This window comes from Cetorhinus maximus, chromosome 4 (genome assembly GCF_964194155.1).
Source record: "Cetorhinus maximus chromosome 4, sCetMax3.hap1.1, whole genome shotgun sequence".
Classification (NCBI taxonomy): Eukaryota; Metazoa; Chordata; class Chondrichthyes; order Lamniformes; family Cetorhinidae; genus Cetorhinus; species Cetorhinus maximus.
In genome coordinates this window covers 36642337-36657133 of record NC_135882.1, presented here as the reverse complement: position 1 = coordinate 36657133, position 14797 = coordinate 36642337, and the positions used below count along the sequence as shown (strand labels likewise).

General features: G+C 42.8%; 1 protein-coding gene and 1 pseudogene across 2 annotated transcripts in view; one reads left to right on the top strand and one right to left on the bottom strand.

Moving 5' to 3' along the window:
- Positions 1-14797, bottom strand: part of oxr1a (oxidation resistance 1a) — a 761068-nt gene that overhangs the window by 28665 nt on the left and 717606 nt on the right. The window contains exons 13-14 of one of the 2 annotated variants that reach the window (XM_078540076.1): positions 12874-12954; positions 11623-11748 (exon numbers count right to left, since the gene is read on the bottom strand). In XM_078540076.1, coding sequence (XP_078396202.1) covers positions 11623-11748; positions 12874-12954 — 207 coding nt within the window. The remainder of the gene's footprint in view (positions 1-11622; positions 11749-12873; positions 12955-14797) is intronic. The other variant, XM_078540077.1, reaches the window with a different exon arrangement.
- LOC144680135 (U6 spliceosomal RNA) lies at positions 8296-8393 on the top strand (annotated as a pseudogene).

The following is a 14797-nucleotide window of genomic DNA, read 5'->3' as shown; positions in this document are numbered from 1 at the left end:
TGAATCAGATTAGTAAAGGTAACCTGGAAAATGAATTCAGGACAATTTCTTAAAGCAGCACATTCTACACCCAACCAGGGAGCCGGCTATTCTAGACCTGGCAATGAGCAATGAGACAGGGTTAATCAATAATCTCATGGTAAAGGAACCTTTAGTTGACAGTGATCATAACATTTAAAGAATTTCACGTTCAGTTTGAAGAGAAGTTGTGTGGGTTTAAGGCTAGTGTTTTAAACCTGAATAAAGCTAATTATAAGGGTATGAAGGCAGGGCGAGATAAAGTGAACTGGAAAATTAGGCTAAAAGGTTGGACAGTAGAGAAGCAGTGGTAGGCTTTTAAGGAGAAATTTAATAACTCTCAGCAAAGATTTATCCCAGAGAGAAAAAAACTCCGAGGACCATGCATCATCCATGGCTGAATAAGGAAGTTGAGGATAATATCAAATTGAAAGAACCTCTGTACAAACCTGCAAAGATTAATAGTAGGTCAGAAGATTGGTCAGATTTTAAAAACCAGCAAAGAATGACTAAAAAACAAAGGGAGAAAGTAGAGTGTGAAAGCTGGCTAGTAAATTAAAAACAGTAAGAGTTTCCACAAGTATTTAAACAGAAAAAGAATAACTAAAGCTAGCGTTGTCCTCTAGAAAGCAAGTTTGGGGAATTACTAATGGCAAACAAGTATATGGCAGAGGTGTTGAACAGGTATTTTGTGTCTGTCTATAGAAGGCTTAGAAAACTTCCCACAGATACTTGAAAATCAAGAGGATAATGAGGGAGAGAAACTGAAAACAATTAGCATCACTAGGGAAAAGATGCTGGGAAAACTATTAGACCTAAAGGCTGACCATTTCACAGGATCAGATGGCCTGCATCCTAGGGTCTTAAAAGAGGTAGCTGCAGAGATACTAGATGCATTGGTTATAATCGTCTAAAATTCCTTAGATTCTGGAAGGGTCCCATTGGATTGGAAAATAGCTAATATTTATTCAAGGATGCACTCCGGTGCAGTTATGATCTCATAACAGACAGCCACATATTATGATCCCAGCTGACCTTAGCCCTGGATAAGCCTGGACCCAGAGTAGAACCAAATTGCTAAGTCCTAACTTTTATTTGTTTGTTTAGATACGTGGAGAGTAGCTACTGGACAAAGACACAGGAGTCAGCTGATGAACTTTTAACAAAAGAATAAAACATTTATTAAGCAAGAAAAGATGAACCATATTACTCCTTCACCCAAAGCTATATATTTACAAACATGTACAGATTTGTAAGGGTAGCAAGTTATAAAAGCTATTTTATACTCTATTGTCCACAGTAAGTAAATCTATAGCACCCATGTAAACCAAGTGACAGATGCTATGATGTCTCCTCAACTGCACGCGCGCCCCCACCACAGATGCTTGTCACACCATGAGCCAACCGGTCTCACTGCATTGCGTCTTTCACACAAGGGTTTCCAATCTCCACTCTCCAAGACCTTGCTTTGGAGTCTTCTCCCAAACCGACGCATTCTCTCAGACGCCTTCCACAAGGGTTCTGAACTCTCCTAATGTTCCTCTTCCCTGGGGCACCACATGCATTCAAACAGTCTTCCATGCACTCTCTCACCAACTCAGCCGTAAACAGTACCACTGTTTCACATGCCCATAGTTTCAGACCTTTAGCCGTCTCTTTGGACCTTTTTGTCTCTTGCAAGCTGTTCTCTCTTTAAATCTGCTTTCTGCAGCTTTTGCCTCTTCAAATTTGAAGCTTGGAGCCTCTCTGCCCCTTACTCTTAACTTCACTTAACAGGACATTTCCTAGGTTGCTGTCTTTCCTTTGGCTAAAAGGTCTTCTTGGGGCCTTCCCGTGTTATACTCCCCTGGATTTTCAGGGTTTTTCTTTAGCTTGGGAATGGCTATCTGTCCCCTTCTAGGCTGCTTCTTTGGCAGCTATCTTCAAAACCAGCTAAACTCCAACAGCTTCTAAAACAAACAGCTGTTTCTAGCTTGTGTGTGTGTCTGTGGGAGAGGCCTGCCTCTATGGCCCCCTGTTGCAAGGCAACAGCACTTTTTTTTCTACTCTTGCGTCTGCTTAACTTTTCTTTACAAATGCGGGCACCTTTTTAAAGTGAAAGTAAAACTCAATTTGACCTTTCTTAATACACAGATACAGAAATACAAATCAAACTTAAACATTAAAGTTAAAACTCATTCCTAATACCAACCAAATCAAATATAACTTAGTTAAACTTTCTCTTTTTCTAACACACTTGCTCCATTCCAAGGATGAGGCCACTGTCACACAAGATTGTTACGACTCATTCAGTGTGACATCCTTCATTGAGATGCTGAGGATAGCAATGAAAGTGCTACTGAGAACAGAGTGCACATGCTGCAGGCTCTTCAAGCATTTCACCAACATCCCACTGCCTATGGCACCCTTCAAGAGGCAGTATGCCTGGAGTGTTGTTAGGTGCCTCAAAAGAGGTGGATCATCACTCACTGGTTCTCTCTTTGATGTGTGACATCTAATCTGAATCTGGACTGTGGCATCTCTCCACAGGCAATCCTTCATGCAAGATTAATTTCAGGCCCTGTCATCATAATGAGTCCACAGCATGAGATTGTTGTTTAGAATGCTGTGATCTGTCACACACAGTCATGGATGTGAGCTTGCGAGTCAGAATTTGTATGCACTGCAAGAGCTTCAGCAGTAGCATCGCCTGATCACTGACAATCACCTGCCTTTGTCTGGAGTATCCCAACTTCCCGTGCAGTCTAGCCTTTGCATCTGTGGGCCAGAGAAAGCAGACATTGCATTTGGGCATTAATTAGCTTTCTTGTTGATAATAGACAGCACACATCAAATGTAGTGGAGCTTAGCTCTGATCCTGTCTGACGCCTCCACATTTTCAGTCCAGCAGTCACAGATGTCCAGATGGAACTCAGGCACATGGGTGGCTCATCGGGCAACTGACTTAGGGATTTTGGCAGGCCATGTTAGCCAGACCTTCAGATCCAGAGCGGTATCCTCCCTTTTAATAGTCCAGCATCTGGGGCCTTGAAACACTCCTCTGATCTCACATAGTCATTGCCCCCAAGCAGCCATTTCAGGAGCGTTAGCTAGGTACATAGCTCTGCACTATGCAGATGGAGAAGTAGGGAAATAGAGATGGTGTCTACCTGCAAACGCGGACACGACATTATGCTGCAGGCAGCCAGGAACGCATAAGGTCCCTGAATATTGGTAGATATGTAACCCACACCCAAGCCTGACAGCCATTACATGGAGGCATTGAAAGATGCACCAAGTGAGTCTGACTCCAATGCGGCTCGCCATTAAGACCTATGAGGCCCACATTGACTATTTTTCAATGAAGAAGCATCAGGACTGCAACATCTGTACTCATGAGGCTACGTGATATGATCCTCTGACCCAAATTTCAGATACACACTACACAACCACCAATTTGCTGGAGCCAGAAGCTTTGCTCATGTCCCTGCTGTATACAGAAAGGCATTACACGGTTATGAGATAGTGCAAGGCACCATAGACCTGAAGCACACGATTGGAGATATGTGAGGAGGGGTGGCATCTGCTACACTTGCATGACCTCAGAACATTGCATCAGATAGAGGAGCCATTAATTCAATGAGAAATTCAGAGGCAAAATATATTTACATATGTGCTAAGTATACAGTTTGTATACACCCGTGCCTTTGTGCCCTCAATATTTCTTAATTTTTCCTACCCTACCGCTATGTCTAGGTGCATCCCCGACATCCGCAGCAGAGGTGGAGGCAGCCTGCTGGCTGCCACGCCCTGTTGTCTGTGGTGAGGCAAGGTAGGGGGCGGCATTAAACAGGGAATTAGAGATTCATATAATAAGGGTGCTACAGTGATCATGGATGACTTTAATCTGTATTTAGACTGGGCAAATCAAATTAGCAATAATAGTGATGGATGAGTGTGTACGATATGGTTTTTTAGACCAATACGTCAAGGAACCAACAAGTGAACAGGCTATCCTAGATTTGGTTTGTGCAATGAGAAGGGATTAATTTTTGTGTGGGGTCCTTTAGGGAAGGGTGATTAGACATGATAGAATTCTTCATTAGGATGGAAAGTGAATCTAAAACTAGGGTCCTAAATCTAAACAAAGGTATGAGGGGCAAGTTGGCTAGGATAGGCTAGGGAACTTCATTAAAAGGTGGATAGGCAATGGCTAATATTTAAGGAATGAATGCATGCATTGCAACAGTTGTACAATCCTTTCTGGTGCAAAAACACAACAGACAAAGCGGCCCAACCATGGCTAACAAAAGAAATTAAGGTTAGCATTAGATCCAAAGAGGAGCCATATAAAGCTGCTAGAAAATGTAGCAAGCCTGAGGATTGGGAGCAGTTTAGAATTCAGCAAAGGAGGACCAAGAGATTGATTAAGAGGGGGAAAACATGAGTGAGTAAACTTGCAAGGAACATAAAAGCAGACTATAAAAGTTAGGGAAAATGCTACAGTCTATTATAAGGGGTATTTCAGGACACTTAGAAAATATCAACAGGCTTAGACAAAGTCAACATGGATTTATAAAGGAAAATCATGTTTGACAAACCTGGAGTCTTGAAGACGTAACTAGTAGAATGGATAAGGGAGAACCAGTGGATGTGGTGTATTTGAATTTTCAGAAAGCTTTTGATAAAGTCCTACATAAGAGGTTAGTGTGCAAAATTGAAGCACATGGGATTGGAGGTAATTCATTGGCATGAATTGAGAATTGTTAATAATCAAGAAATGGGTCTTTTTCAGAGTGATAGGCAATGACTAGTGGGGTACCACAGGCCCCAACTGTTCACAATATATATCAATGATTTAGATGAGGAAATCAAATGTAATATTTCTAAGTTTGCTGATGAAACAAAACTAAGTGGGGACGTGAGTGGGGGGAGGAGGATGTAAAGAGACTTCAAGGCCATGTAGACAACATACGAACCCTCGAGCCTGCTCCACCATTTAATAAGGTCAGTGCTGATCTGATAGTAAGCTCAAACCTGCATCCTGCCTCCCCCCCATAACCTATCACCAGTTGAGTTAGTGGGCCAATACATGGCAGATACAGTAAAACATGGATAAGTGTGAAGTTATCCACTTTGGAATGGCAGAGTATTATTTAAATGGTGATAGATTGGGAAATGTTGATGTACAAAGGGACCTGGGTGTCCATGCACACCAGTCACTGAAAGCAAGCATGCAGGTACAGCAAGCAGTTAAGAAGGCAAATGGTATGTAGGCCTTCATTGCAATAGGATTTGAGTATAGGAGCAGGGATGTCTCACTGCAGCTGTACAGGGCCTTGAGACCACAACTGGAGTACAGTTTTGGTCTCCTTATCTAAGAAAGGGTTTACTTGACATAGAGGGGGTGCAGTGAATTCCTGGGATGGCAGGATTGTTGTACGAGGAGAGATTGGGTTGACTAGGCCTGTATTCACTAGAGTTTAGAAGAATGAGAGGGGATCTCATTTTAACGTATAAAATGCTGACAGGGCTGGACAGACTGGATGCAGGAATGATGTTTCCCCTGGCAGGTGGGTCTAGAACAAGGGGTCACAGTCTGGGGATACGGTGTGGGTCAGTAAGGATTGAGATTAGGAGAAATTTCTTCACTCAGTGCGTGGTGAATCTGTGGAATTCTCTATCAAAGAAGACGGTGGAGGCCAAGTCACTGAACATATTTAATGAAATAGTAGATTTCTAGACACTAAAGGCATCTAAGGGTATGGGGAGAGGGAGGATCAGCCATGATCATATTGAATGGCAGAGCAGGGTCGAAGGGCCGAATGACCTACTCCTGCTCCTATTTTCTATGTCTACGGGCCGAATTTTCTGTGCCCGTTGGCAGCAGGAATGCTTGGCAGCACGAGCGGACAATATGGCGAGAAGGTTTCACAACGTCGTGATGCCAGTTTGCAATTGTCTGCTCTGTCCGTCAATGATGGGCCGCGTTTCCCGCTGTCGGAAGTCAGGTGCTTCATTGTAATACATTTGCATATCATTATTAGCCCAGCTCGCCGGAATCATCCCCCCACGCTGTAAACTGTACATGCACCTGGCGGGCTTCACTTCGCTTGGTACTTCAAGGTTAGTTTGCCGACTTTGCTTCAGGCAGCACTCATGCCACCAGTACCAGGCTTCGCAGACAGCACCACATCACTTTTAGGTGGGCTCACGGACAAATCCCTACCTACCAGACTAGCCAACAGGTAGGCTTTTCAACAGCTGCAGGGCTTGGGCTTGCTTGAGGCCACTTCTCCCCCTTCCCCAAGCAAGGGAAGAGGCTGTTGGGTGAGGGCTATACCAGGGAAATGGAGGTATCTTAGAGCATGGCACAAGTTGATCTGTGCAAGTGGCCTCAAGATGGTGAGGGGCGAGGGGGCCGCCTCCAGAGGAGGCGAGGCCAGATGGAGATGTGAGGGTTTTTGAGAGAGTGAGAGTGATTAGCTGCATAGTCACCAACATTAAAAAGCACTCTCAGTTTCACTGGATGAACGAGTAGTTATTGATGGGGCTTCACTGGCTTGTTGGGGGTGCCACTCTCTCTTTTGGCGCAGGCACGTTCTTTATCCTCACCGGCCAGCTTGCTGCCTGCTCTTCAAAGGGAGTGAGTGGCCTAAGGCCCAGCATCCACCCTCTTTGGTCTGGGATCTCTCCCTATTGTTGTGGGTGATCTTTTCCTGCATAAAGACTGAGTAGGATGGATGCTAAAGCAGATGATAAGCATACCTGCCTTCTGTGCCGAGTGAACCAACATAAGGGCTGAGGATGTCACTTGTGCAGGATGTGAGAAGAGTTGAGGATGTAATATGTGAGAGAGAGATTCAGTGATGATATTGCTTGTGTTGGTAGTGTGAGAGAGCCCTGTGGACTGTGCTCCTGCGAATGCCTGATAGCCTTGTGAGAGTGTGGGTTCAGAGTGATGAGAAGGATGACATTGTAGATGAGGTCATTCATCCTCTTCCTGCATGATGGCAGTCCTCTTCTGCACAGCGTTGGCACTGACCGCACTCGTGGCTTCCTGCCAGGCCTTTGTGGTGAGGTTGGTGGACCTCCAGCTCCCATCATGGGAGAAAAGTATTTTCCGCCAGTCCTTGACTGCCAGGAGGAGTGCTGCCAGTGTGTTGTTACTAAACTTTGGAACTGTGGGCTTCTTTCTTCTCAGGGCCATTCTGGTGTTCGCTATGACAGCTCCTGGACTGCAGTGAGCGGGTGCAGTTTAAATATGGCGCCTAGATATATGAGCCGATGAGGTAATGGCGGAGTGGACAGATCCCAGCCAGCCCTGCCACGAGAAATGATGTGCTACTCGTTTATGCATACACAATGAGCTAAAAAGCAGATGATTTGCTGCAGAAATCCACCATGCTGGCCGCAAATGCGTTGTCTTCCTCGTCTGCCACCGTGCTTAGTCTCCAGAGTGGAAAATTCCATCGTAGAACTATGAGATACAGTGTAAGAATATAAGGTCTCCTCTTTAGGAGGGGGATGAGAATTTCTTTCTCTCTGAAGGTTGTAAGTATGTGGAATTCTCTTCTCCAGAAAGCTGTGGAGACTAGGTCATTGAATTTATTCCAAGGCATAGATTTTTGGCAGGGTTACGGGGGCAGACAGGAAAATGGAGCTGAGACCACAACCAGATCAGCCATGATCTTGTAAAATGGCAGATCAAGCTTGAAGGGCTGAGTAGCCACCTCTTGTTTATAACGGCAGTTAAGTGACAACTTAAAAACATCATCCATGACCTTATCATGCACGACTGCATTGACATTTTGACTGATTGATAACACCTCGTCCCTTTACTGTCTGGCTTCCACCACTGGCCACTCAAACCACTGCCAAATCATACCTTGATCTAACCACTTCCTCTGGTATTTTTCCATCAAGCACCTCACCTTGTTTCATCCTGTTGCCTCTCCTTCAAACCTCAATTCAATCTTCAACTCAGCTCCCTTTGTCAGCTCTCCTCGAATCATCATAGAATGTTTACATACAGTAGGCAATCATTCCATCTGCTGAGTCCATGCTGGCTCTCTGCAAGGGCAATTCAGCTAATCCTATTCCCCTGCCCTTCCCCAAAAACCCTGCAATTTTCTTTATCTTTATGTGTTTATCCAATCCTCTTTTTAAAGCTATAATTGAATTTACCTCCACTGCACTCTCATGCACCACACTCCAAACAAATCACTGCTTTCTCATAACAGTGGTGATCATCCCTGCCTGTCATGCAGGAGACTGGGGGTCAATTCCCTATCAGGCTTACTTCAGTAGCAAAAATACTAAAATTGGAATGATCAAAGATGATTAGTATGGCCCCTGTGCAAGGATGACAAATTCATGAAGCATGCACTTGACGTGTCGAATGGCCTCCTTCTGTGCCTCTCTGACCTGCTAGTTCTTTGGAAATCTCATTAAATCAGTGCCCTATGGTTCTTTACTCCTCCATCAAAGGGAACAGTTTCTTCATCGCCTTTGCTTGATTTTGACAGCTTTAAAATAAGAGGTCTCTCATTTAAGATGGAGATGAGAAGAAACCCTATCTCTCAGAGGATCATAAATTTTTGGAACTCTCTTCCCCAGAGAGCAGTGGAGGCGGATTATGGCGTTTAGGCCACAGTTGAATCAGCCATTAACTTATTGAATGGTGGAGCAGGTTCGAGGGGCTGAATGGCCTACTTCACTCCTAATTCATTTATTTGTATGATTAAGTTTTATATATATATTTTAATTTGTACATTTTGTACAAAGCTTGGGCATTGAAGGGATTACAATGTTAAACTGGTTTGCTGACAAATTACTGACTTTCTGTCTTCTCTAAATATCTCTCTCCATACCTATATAGTCTCCTACCTATTTACACACCAACCTCTTTCAACCATCTACATTACAGAAAGGTCATCTCCAATCACTTCAGTGCATTCCTCACCATCCACAACGACTAATCCATTTCAAAGCCTGCTATTTTTCATATCCGATCCTGAAAAAAATCTTCCCTTCGAGACACACTAACACCCAGTAGCTGCATCTTTGTCCCTCCATTCCCAAAATACCTCCCCTCAGCAAATTGCTTAGCCATGCCATGTCCATCTTTAATGCTCTCGTCCTCAGGAAAACTATTACCTTCCCCCATCCCAATTGCCTTACCAAAAGGATCAAGTTTCACTGCCTCATGCCCAAGGGATGCAGACATGAGCCTATCAATTTGTTGAACAAAGATATTTTGTTCACTGACAACTGTTCCCTTAATTTTTTTTCCTTCTATTGCCATGCGCAAGCTCATGTATTTCTTTGCAACTAAGAGGCTTTCACGAGACTTATCTCCTGCTATCTTGATCCCAACTTCCTCCCTGACTATCATGCTAACTGTAAGATCAATCTAAACACTGGCCCTCCACCTTATAAAACTGCTGTCACCACCTCCACTTCACCCTCGAACTCTTTGTCCTTGCAAACTCCAATATCCCTTTCCTCTCCAAATTCTTGAATGTGTTGTCACCTCTCATATCACTGCCCACCTTTCTTGCAAATGCGTGTTTGATTCTCTCAAATGTGATTTCCGTACAACAAAGCTGAAAAGATTTTCACCGCTGTCACAAATTACATCGTGACCTTGGTGTGCTGTCCTTCTTATACTTTTTGAAGGATCTTATAAAGCAACCTTTGACAAAATCGAGCACACCATCCTTCAATTTCTCCCTTCTGTTATCCAGCTAAGTAGAATTTTCATTTTCTCTTCTCAGCTACTCCAGAAACCCCCAATAATCTATCCTTACTGCCTTCCTCTTCCTAGTCTATATGCTGTCCATCAGAAACATCATGGACATATGATCAGCTTCCTCAAGTATGCAGATGACATCCAGTTCTATCATTCTGCAACCTTTTCAACTCCTTTCTTGAGACTGCTTGCAGACCTGGGTGTGCCAAAATTTCTTCCAGTTAAACATGGAGAAGAACAAAGTCATCATACCAGCCACTGTCTCAGACTGAACCACACTGTTTGTAATGTTGCTAACATATTTGCCCCCAAACTGAGCTTACCATCACTTATACTCTATTATAAACATTGCCCATTTCCATCTCTGTATCATCTGCCTCTGTTCCTGAAGCTCACATCTACACCTTTGTTACCTCCAATCTCAACTAATCAAATGTACTCCTGGACAGTTTCCCACTCTCAAAATTTTTGTTTATGCAAAACTGCTTCACTTATCCTATCACACGCCAAGTCTTGCTCGCTCATCTGCTTGCTGGCTTTACACTGATTCCTAGCTCCCAACATTTTCAACTTCAAACTCTCATTTATGTGATTAAATATATGCAAGTACTTGCCCCTCCACATCTCTGCAGCTTCTGCTAGATCTATAACCCTTTACAAAGTCTCTATTCCTCTCCCAATCTCCTTCGATCCACAATTGGCAGCCATGCATTTGGCCATCAAACATTGGAACAACTTTCAGCTTCTCCGACCCTGTTTCTTGCTTTAAGGAGCTTCTTCAAACCCACCTTTTTGACCAAGCTTTTGGTCATCCCTCCGAACAGTGCATCCATATTTTGCTATACTATGCCTTCATGAAGTATCTTGGGAGGTTTCCTACATTAAATGTACACATTGACATTACACAAAGGAAATGCAGCAAGTCTTTGCTGTCCTGCTTTCTGAGCTTATCCATTAGGCCATCTACATCTGGCGCGCTATGGGATTTCAGCTCAGGAATAATTACAAGTCTTTTACAAGTTTAAGAGCATCAGTTTACAGTTACTTTTATAAGTCATTCAGAGCAATCATCCACCTTTAGTTTGTGGTTCAAGGCCCATTCACACAGAGAGCACATTTGCTTCAGTCAACATTTATGACCCTTGTTACCTTGAACTGGGTGGTCAGTTTTTGTACGCATCTCAATGAAGCAATCTTTCATTCAATGTTTTCATTTTTATCTGAGTCTAACTTCCATTTTTGCTCTTTTTTAGTGCATTGAAAACACGATGAAATCCTTAATAAAACAAGGCTACAACCCAACTTTATACATTTGGGCTCAAAGATATTACATATTGAATGTACCTAACTTTCATTAGCAATCATACTAGTCAGCATATTGTTAGTGACTTACATCTTCATACATGGGATGCTTGCAATGAATGAGATATTTCTGATAAGATTGTAACTTTTCAGTGATTAAAAAAAGGATATGGAAATAAATCAATTGCAGATTCCAATAAAAGTAGTCAAACAACTTGGAAAATTGAAGCCTGCCTACTTTCTGCAGAAAGGCCACCTGCAAGCCCTCTGCCCTGGGACTTGATCAGAGGGAGGTGAGACGGCAGCACCCCACACCCTCCTGCTTAATCACACAACTTTCTCACTTCCAAACTCACATGGGTGGGTATTAAGTTCCATGCACAAACTCTACGCAATCCCTGTAGAAGATTCCGAAGCAAAAATCTACTGCATCACCTTTTCCAGGTTTTGATTCCCAAATTAAGCAGAAGTTTCAACAACAACAACTAGCATTCATTTGGTGCGTAAGGTAATAAAATGTCCCCCGGTACTTTTCAACACTTTTATCTTATTGTCTGAGAAATAATTACCTTTTCAATCTGATCCGTTTGGAGCAGGTCACTTTGTTCACTCAGATTTGGCCGAAATGTTTCAGGCTCCAAGTCAGGCTTTGTGGTTGTATTTTGCTTCATGCTGGTTTCTTCTCGTGTTGTTATCTAAAAGCAGGGATAACGTTAACAACCACAACTCGACCAGCTGACTTTAGTAAATACCTTAAACTGAGAAAAAAGATCTATGATCTCACACAACAGGTATCATGTTCAAATTACAACTAATGGACAATTTCAGAATATTTCAGGCTTCACTTCTCAAATATAGCATTGCATTTTTAAAATAAAAAATTATAAGCTCAAAAGCCCAGTTCCTATGCTTTTGCTTGTTCCAAAAAAATTAACATGGAAATTATGACAAAATAAGGCATCTTCAATTTTTCAAGGCAAATTTAATAAGGCCTTGGCAGCAGTTTGTCCTTAAACTGTACAGTACAAGGTCAGGAATTCTGAAAATGACAGTCAAAATTCTGATCAAAGAAATATTTACATCAGCTCATTGCAATGTATTAATATTTGGTAGCCAAATAAAAATAAACACAACTTTTAAAGATGATCATTTCCCCTTTATTAATTCTCCCTCTGTGTGCTAATCCAAGAGTCTTAAATTAAAACATGGCTGGAATTCTGCATTGTAATTTTACCATCACTGCCCTTTATCAATGTACAGTGCAGGATGAGTGCTGCCACTGGCAAGTTGGGATGTATAATTCGAGTACAGAGTCCTACTATTGGAGTCTATAATGAAAGTCGAGAAGAATGCAGGCAACTGGAGAGAATTTATTGTAAATACACTACATTAAGATGAGGCACAATCATCACAGACTTCGTTCAACTTCTGCATTTTCAGCAAAACTTTCCTCCACATCAAATTCTGCAGTAAACCAAATTACAGAGAAACTACTCATTGTCACATTGGTCATGTGATAACGAGTGCAGTTTAAGAGAAACATACTGTGATATGGAGGGCAGAAAATTCCCAATTTTCCCCCCATGCCATAATTAACTCCCTCTCATGCAATGTGTTTCATTTAACCAACTATTACACATCACTGCACCACAACTGTATCCAAAATAAGGAATTTTCTGCGAGGCTTTGATAAAGTGTTGCTGCTGAGGCAAACACAATGTAGGTGTATTTGCCACTGAGAAAAATCTGAGATGCACGCAGCCACATCTGCTCTAGCTCTTTGGGCAAATATATAATGGGGTTAACTACAGATGGGGCACCTTTAGACGTCTGCAAAGCTTGCGCAGTTCTTCAGCATTAAGAGCATCGATCCTGCGATGGTACTCAGTCACTGATACTACCTGAATACAGAGACAGGAAGAAAATAATTCCACTAAAACTTTAAAATAAGATATAGGAGGTGAAGAGAAAGGACAGAAAACAGGAATGCAAAATCTAGAAGGGGAGTTCAAAGAAAGATTAAGGGGGGTTACTGAAGTTACTGGGTCGGCTTTCTAACAGATAAACCACATGGTACCTGAAAATAATAAATAATTAAATAAGTCAAAGTGTTTCTGAATAATGAAATACTTGCAGTTTGCCAGTCTCTGACCCATGTACTGCTTTCAGATTATAGCAATTTGCACACATCAATCTTGCAATTATGATTGTGCCGTCTGAAGAATAATGCACACTTCTTTGCAGGAAGCTGTCCAGATAACCTACATAGATAGGTCTCTCTGAGATACAGAGCTACACAGATCACTTACATTTATTTATTTAATTAATTTTTGGGCTATCCTAGAACTCCTGCACTCATAAAAGGTGAAAAATGTTAGTGCCTGAAATTGAACAAGTTTGGAAATTTAACAAAGCTCATGCTCACGAGTCAGATGCAAAGTTAAGCTCTTTTTCTATTTTGCATTATGACTGCATTTCAATCTCAGAGCACCAAAATCAATTCTTGCAGCTCTTGTTCTTCTCTCTTTAATCTACCGAACAATCCATCTGCATGAGACCATAAGACATAGGAGCAGAAATTAGGCCATTCGGCCCATCGAGTCTGCTCCGCCATTCAATCATGGCCGATAAGTTTCTCAACCTCATTCTCCCGCCTTCTCCCCGTAACCTTTGATCCCCTTACCAATCAAGAACCTACCTATTTCGGTCTTAAATACACTCAATGACCTGGCCTCCACAGCCTTCTGTGGCAATGAATTCCATAGATTCACCACTCTCTGGCTAAAGACATTTCTCCTTATCTCTGTTCTAAAAGGTCTTCCCTTTACTCTGTGGCTGTGCCCTCGGGTCCTAGTCTCTCCTACTAATGGAAACATCTTCCCCACGTTCACTCTATCCAGGCCTTTCAGTATTCTGTAATTTTCAATCAGATCCCCGCTCATCCTGCTAAGCTCCATCGAGTATAAACCCAGAGTCCTCAAACGTTCCTCATATGTTAAGCCTTTCATTCCTGGGATTGTTCTCGTGAACCTCCTCTGGACCCTCTCCAGGGCCAGAACATCCTTCCTGAGATACGGGACCCAAAATTGCTCACAATATTCTAAATGTGGTCTGACCTGAGCCTTATAAAGCCTCAGCAGCACATCCCTGCTTTTATATTCTAGTCCTCTCGAAATAATTGCCAACATTGCGTTTGCCTTCCTAACTACCGACTCAACCTGCAAGTTAGCCTGAAGAGAATCCTGGACTAGGACTCCCAAGTCCCTTTGCACTCCAGATTTATGAATTCTCTCCCCATTTAGAAACTAGTCTATGCCTCTATTCTTCCTACCAAAGTGCATGACCTCACACTTCCCCACATTGTATTCCATCTGCCACTTCTTTGCCCATTCTCCGAACCTGTCCAAATCCTTCTGCAGCCTCCCGCCTCGTCAATACTACCTGTCCCTCCACCTATCTTTGTATCATCTGCAAACTTAGCCAGGATGCCCTCAGTTCCTTCATCTAGATCATTAATGTATAAAGTGAAAAGTTGTGGTCCCAACACTGACCCCTGTGGAACTCCACTAGTCACCGGCCGCCATCCTGAGAAGGACACCCTTATCCCCACTCTCTGCCTCCTGCCAGACAGCCAACCTTCTATTCATGCTAATACCTTGCCTTTAACACCATGGGCTCTTATCTTACTGAGCAGCCTCCTGTGCGGCACCTTGTCAAAGGCCTTCTGGAAGTCCAAGTAGATAA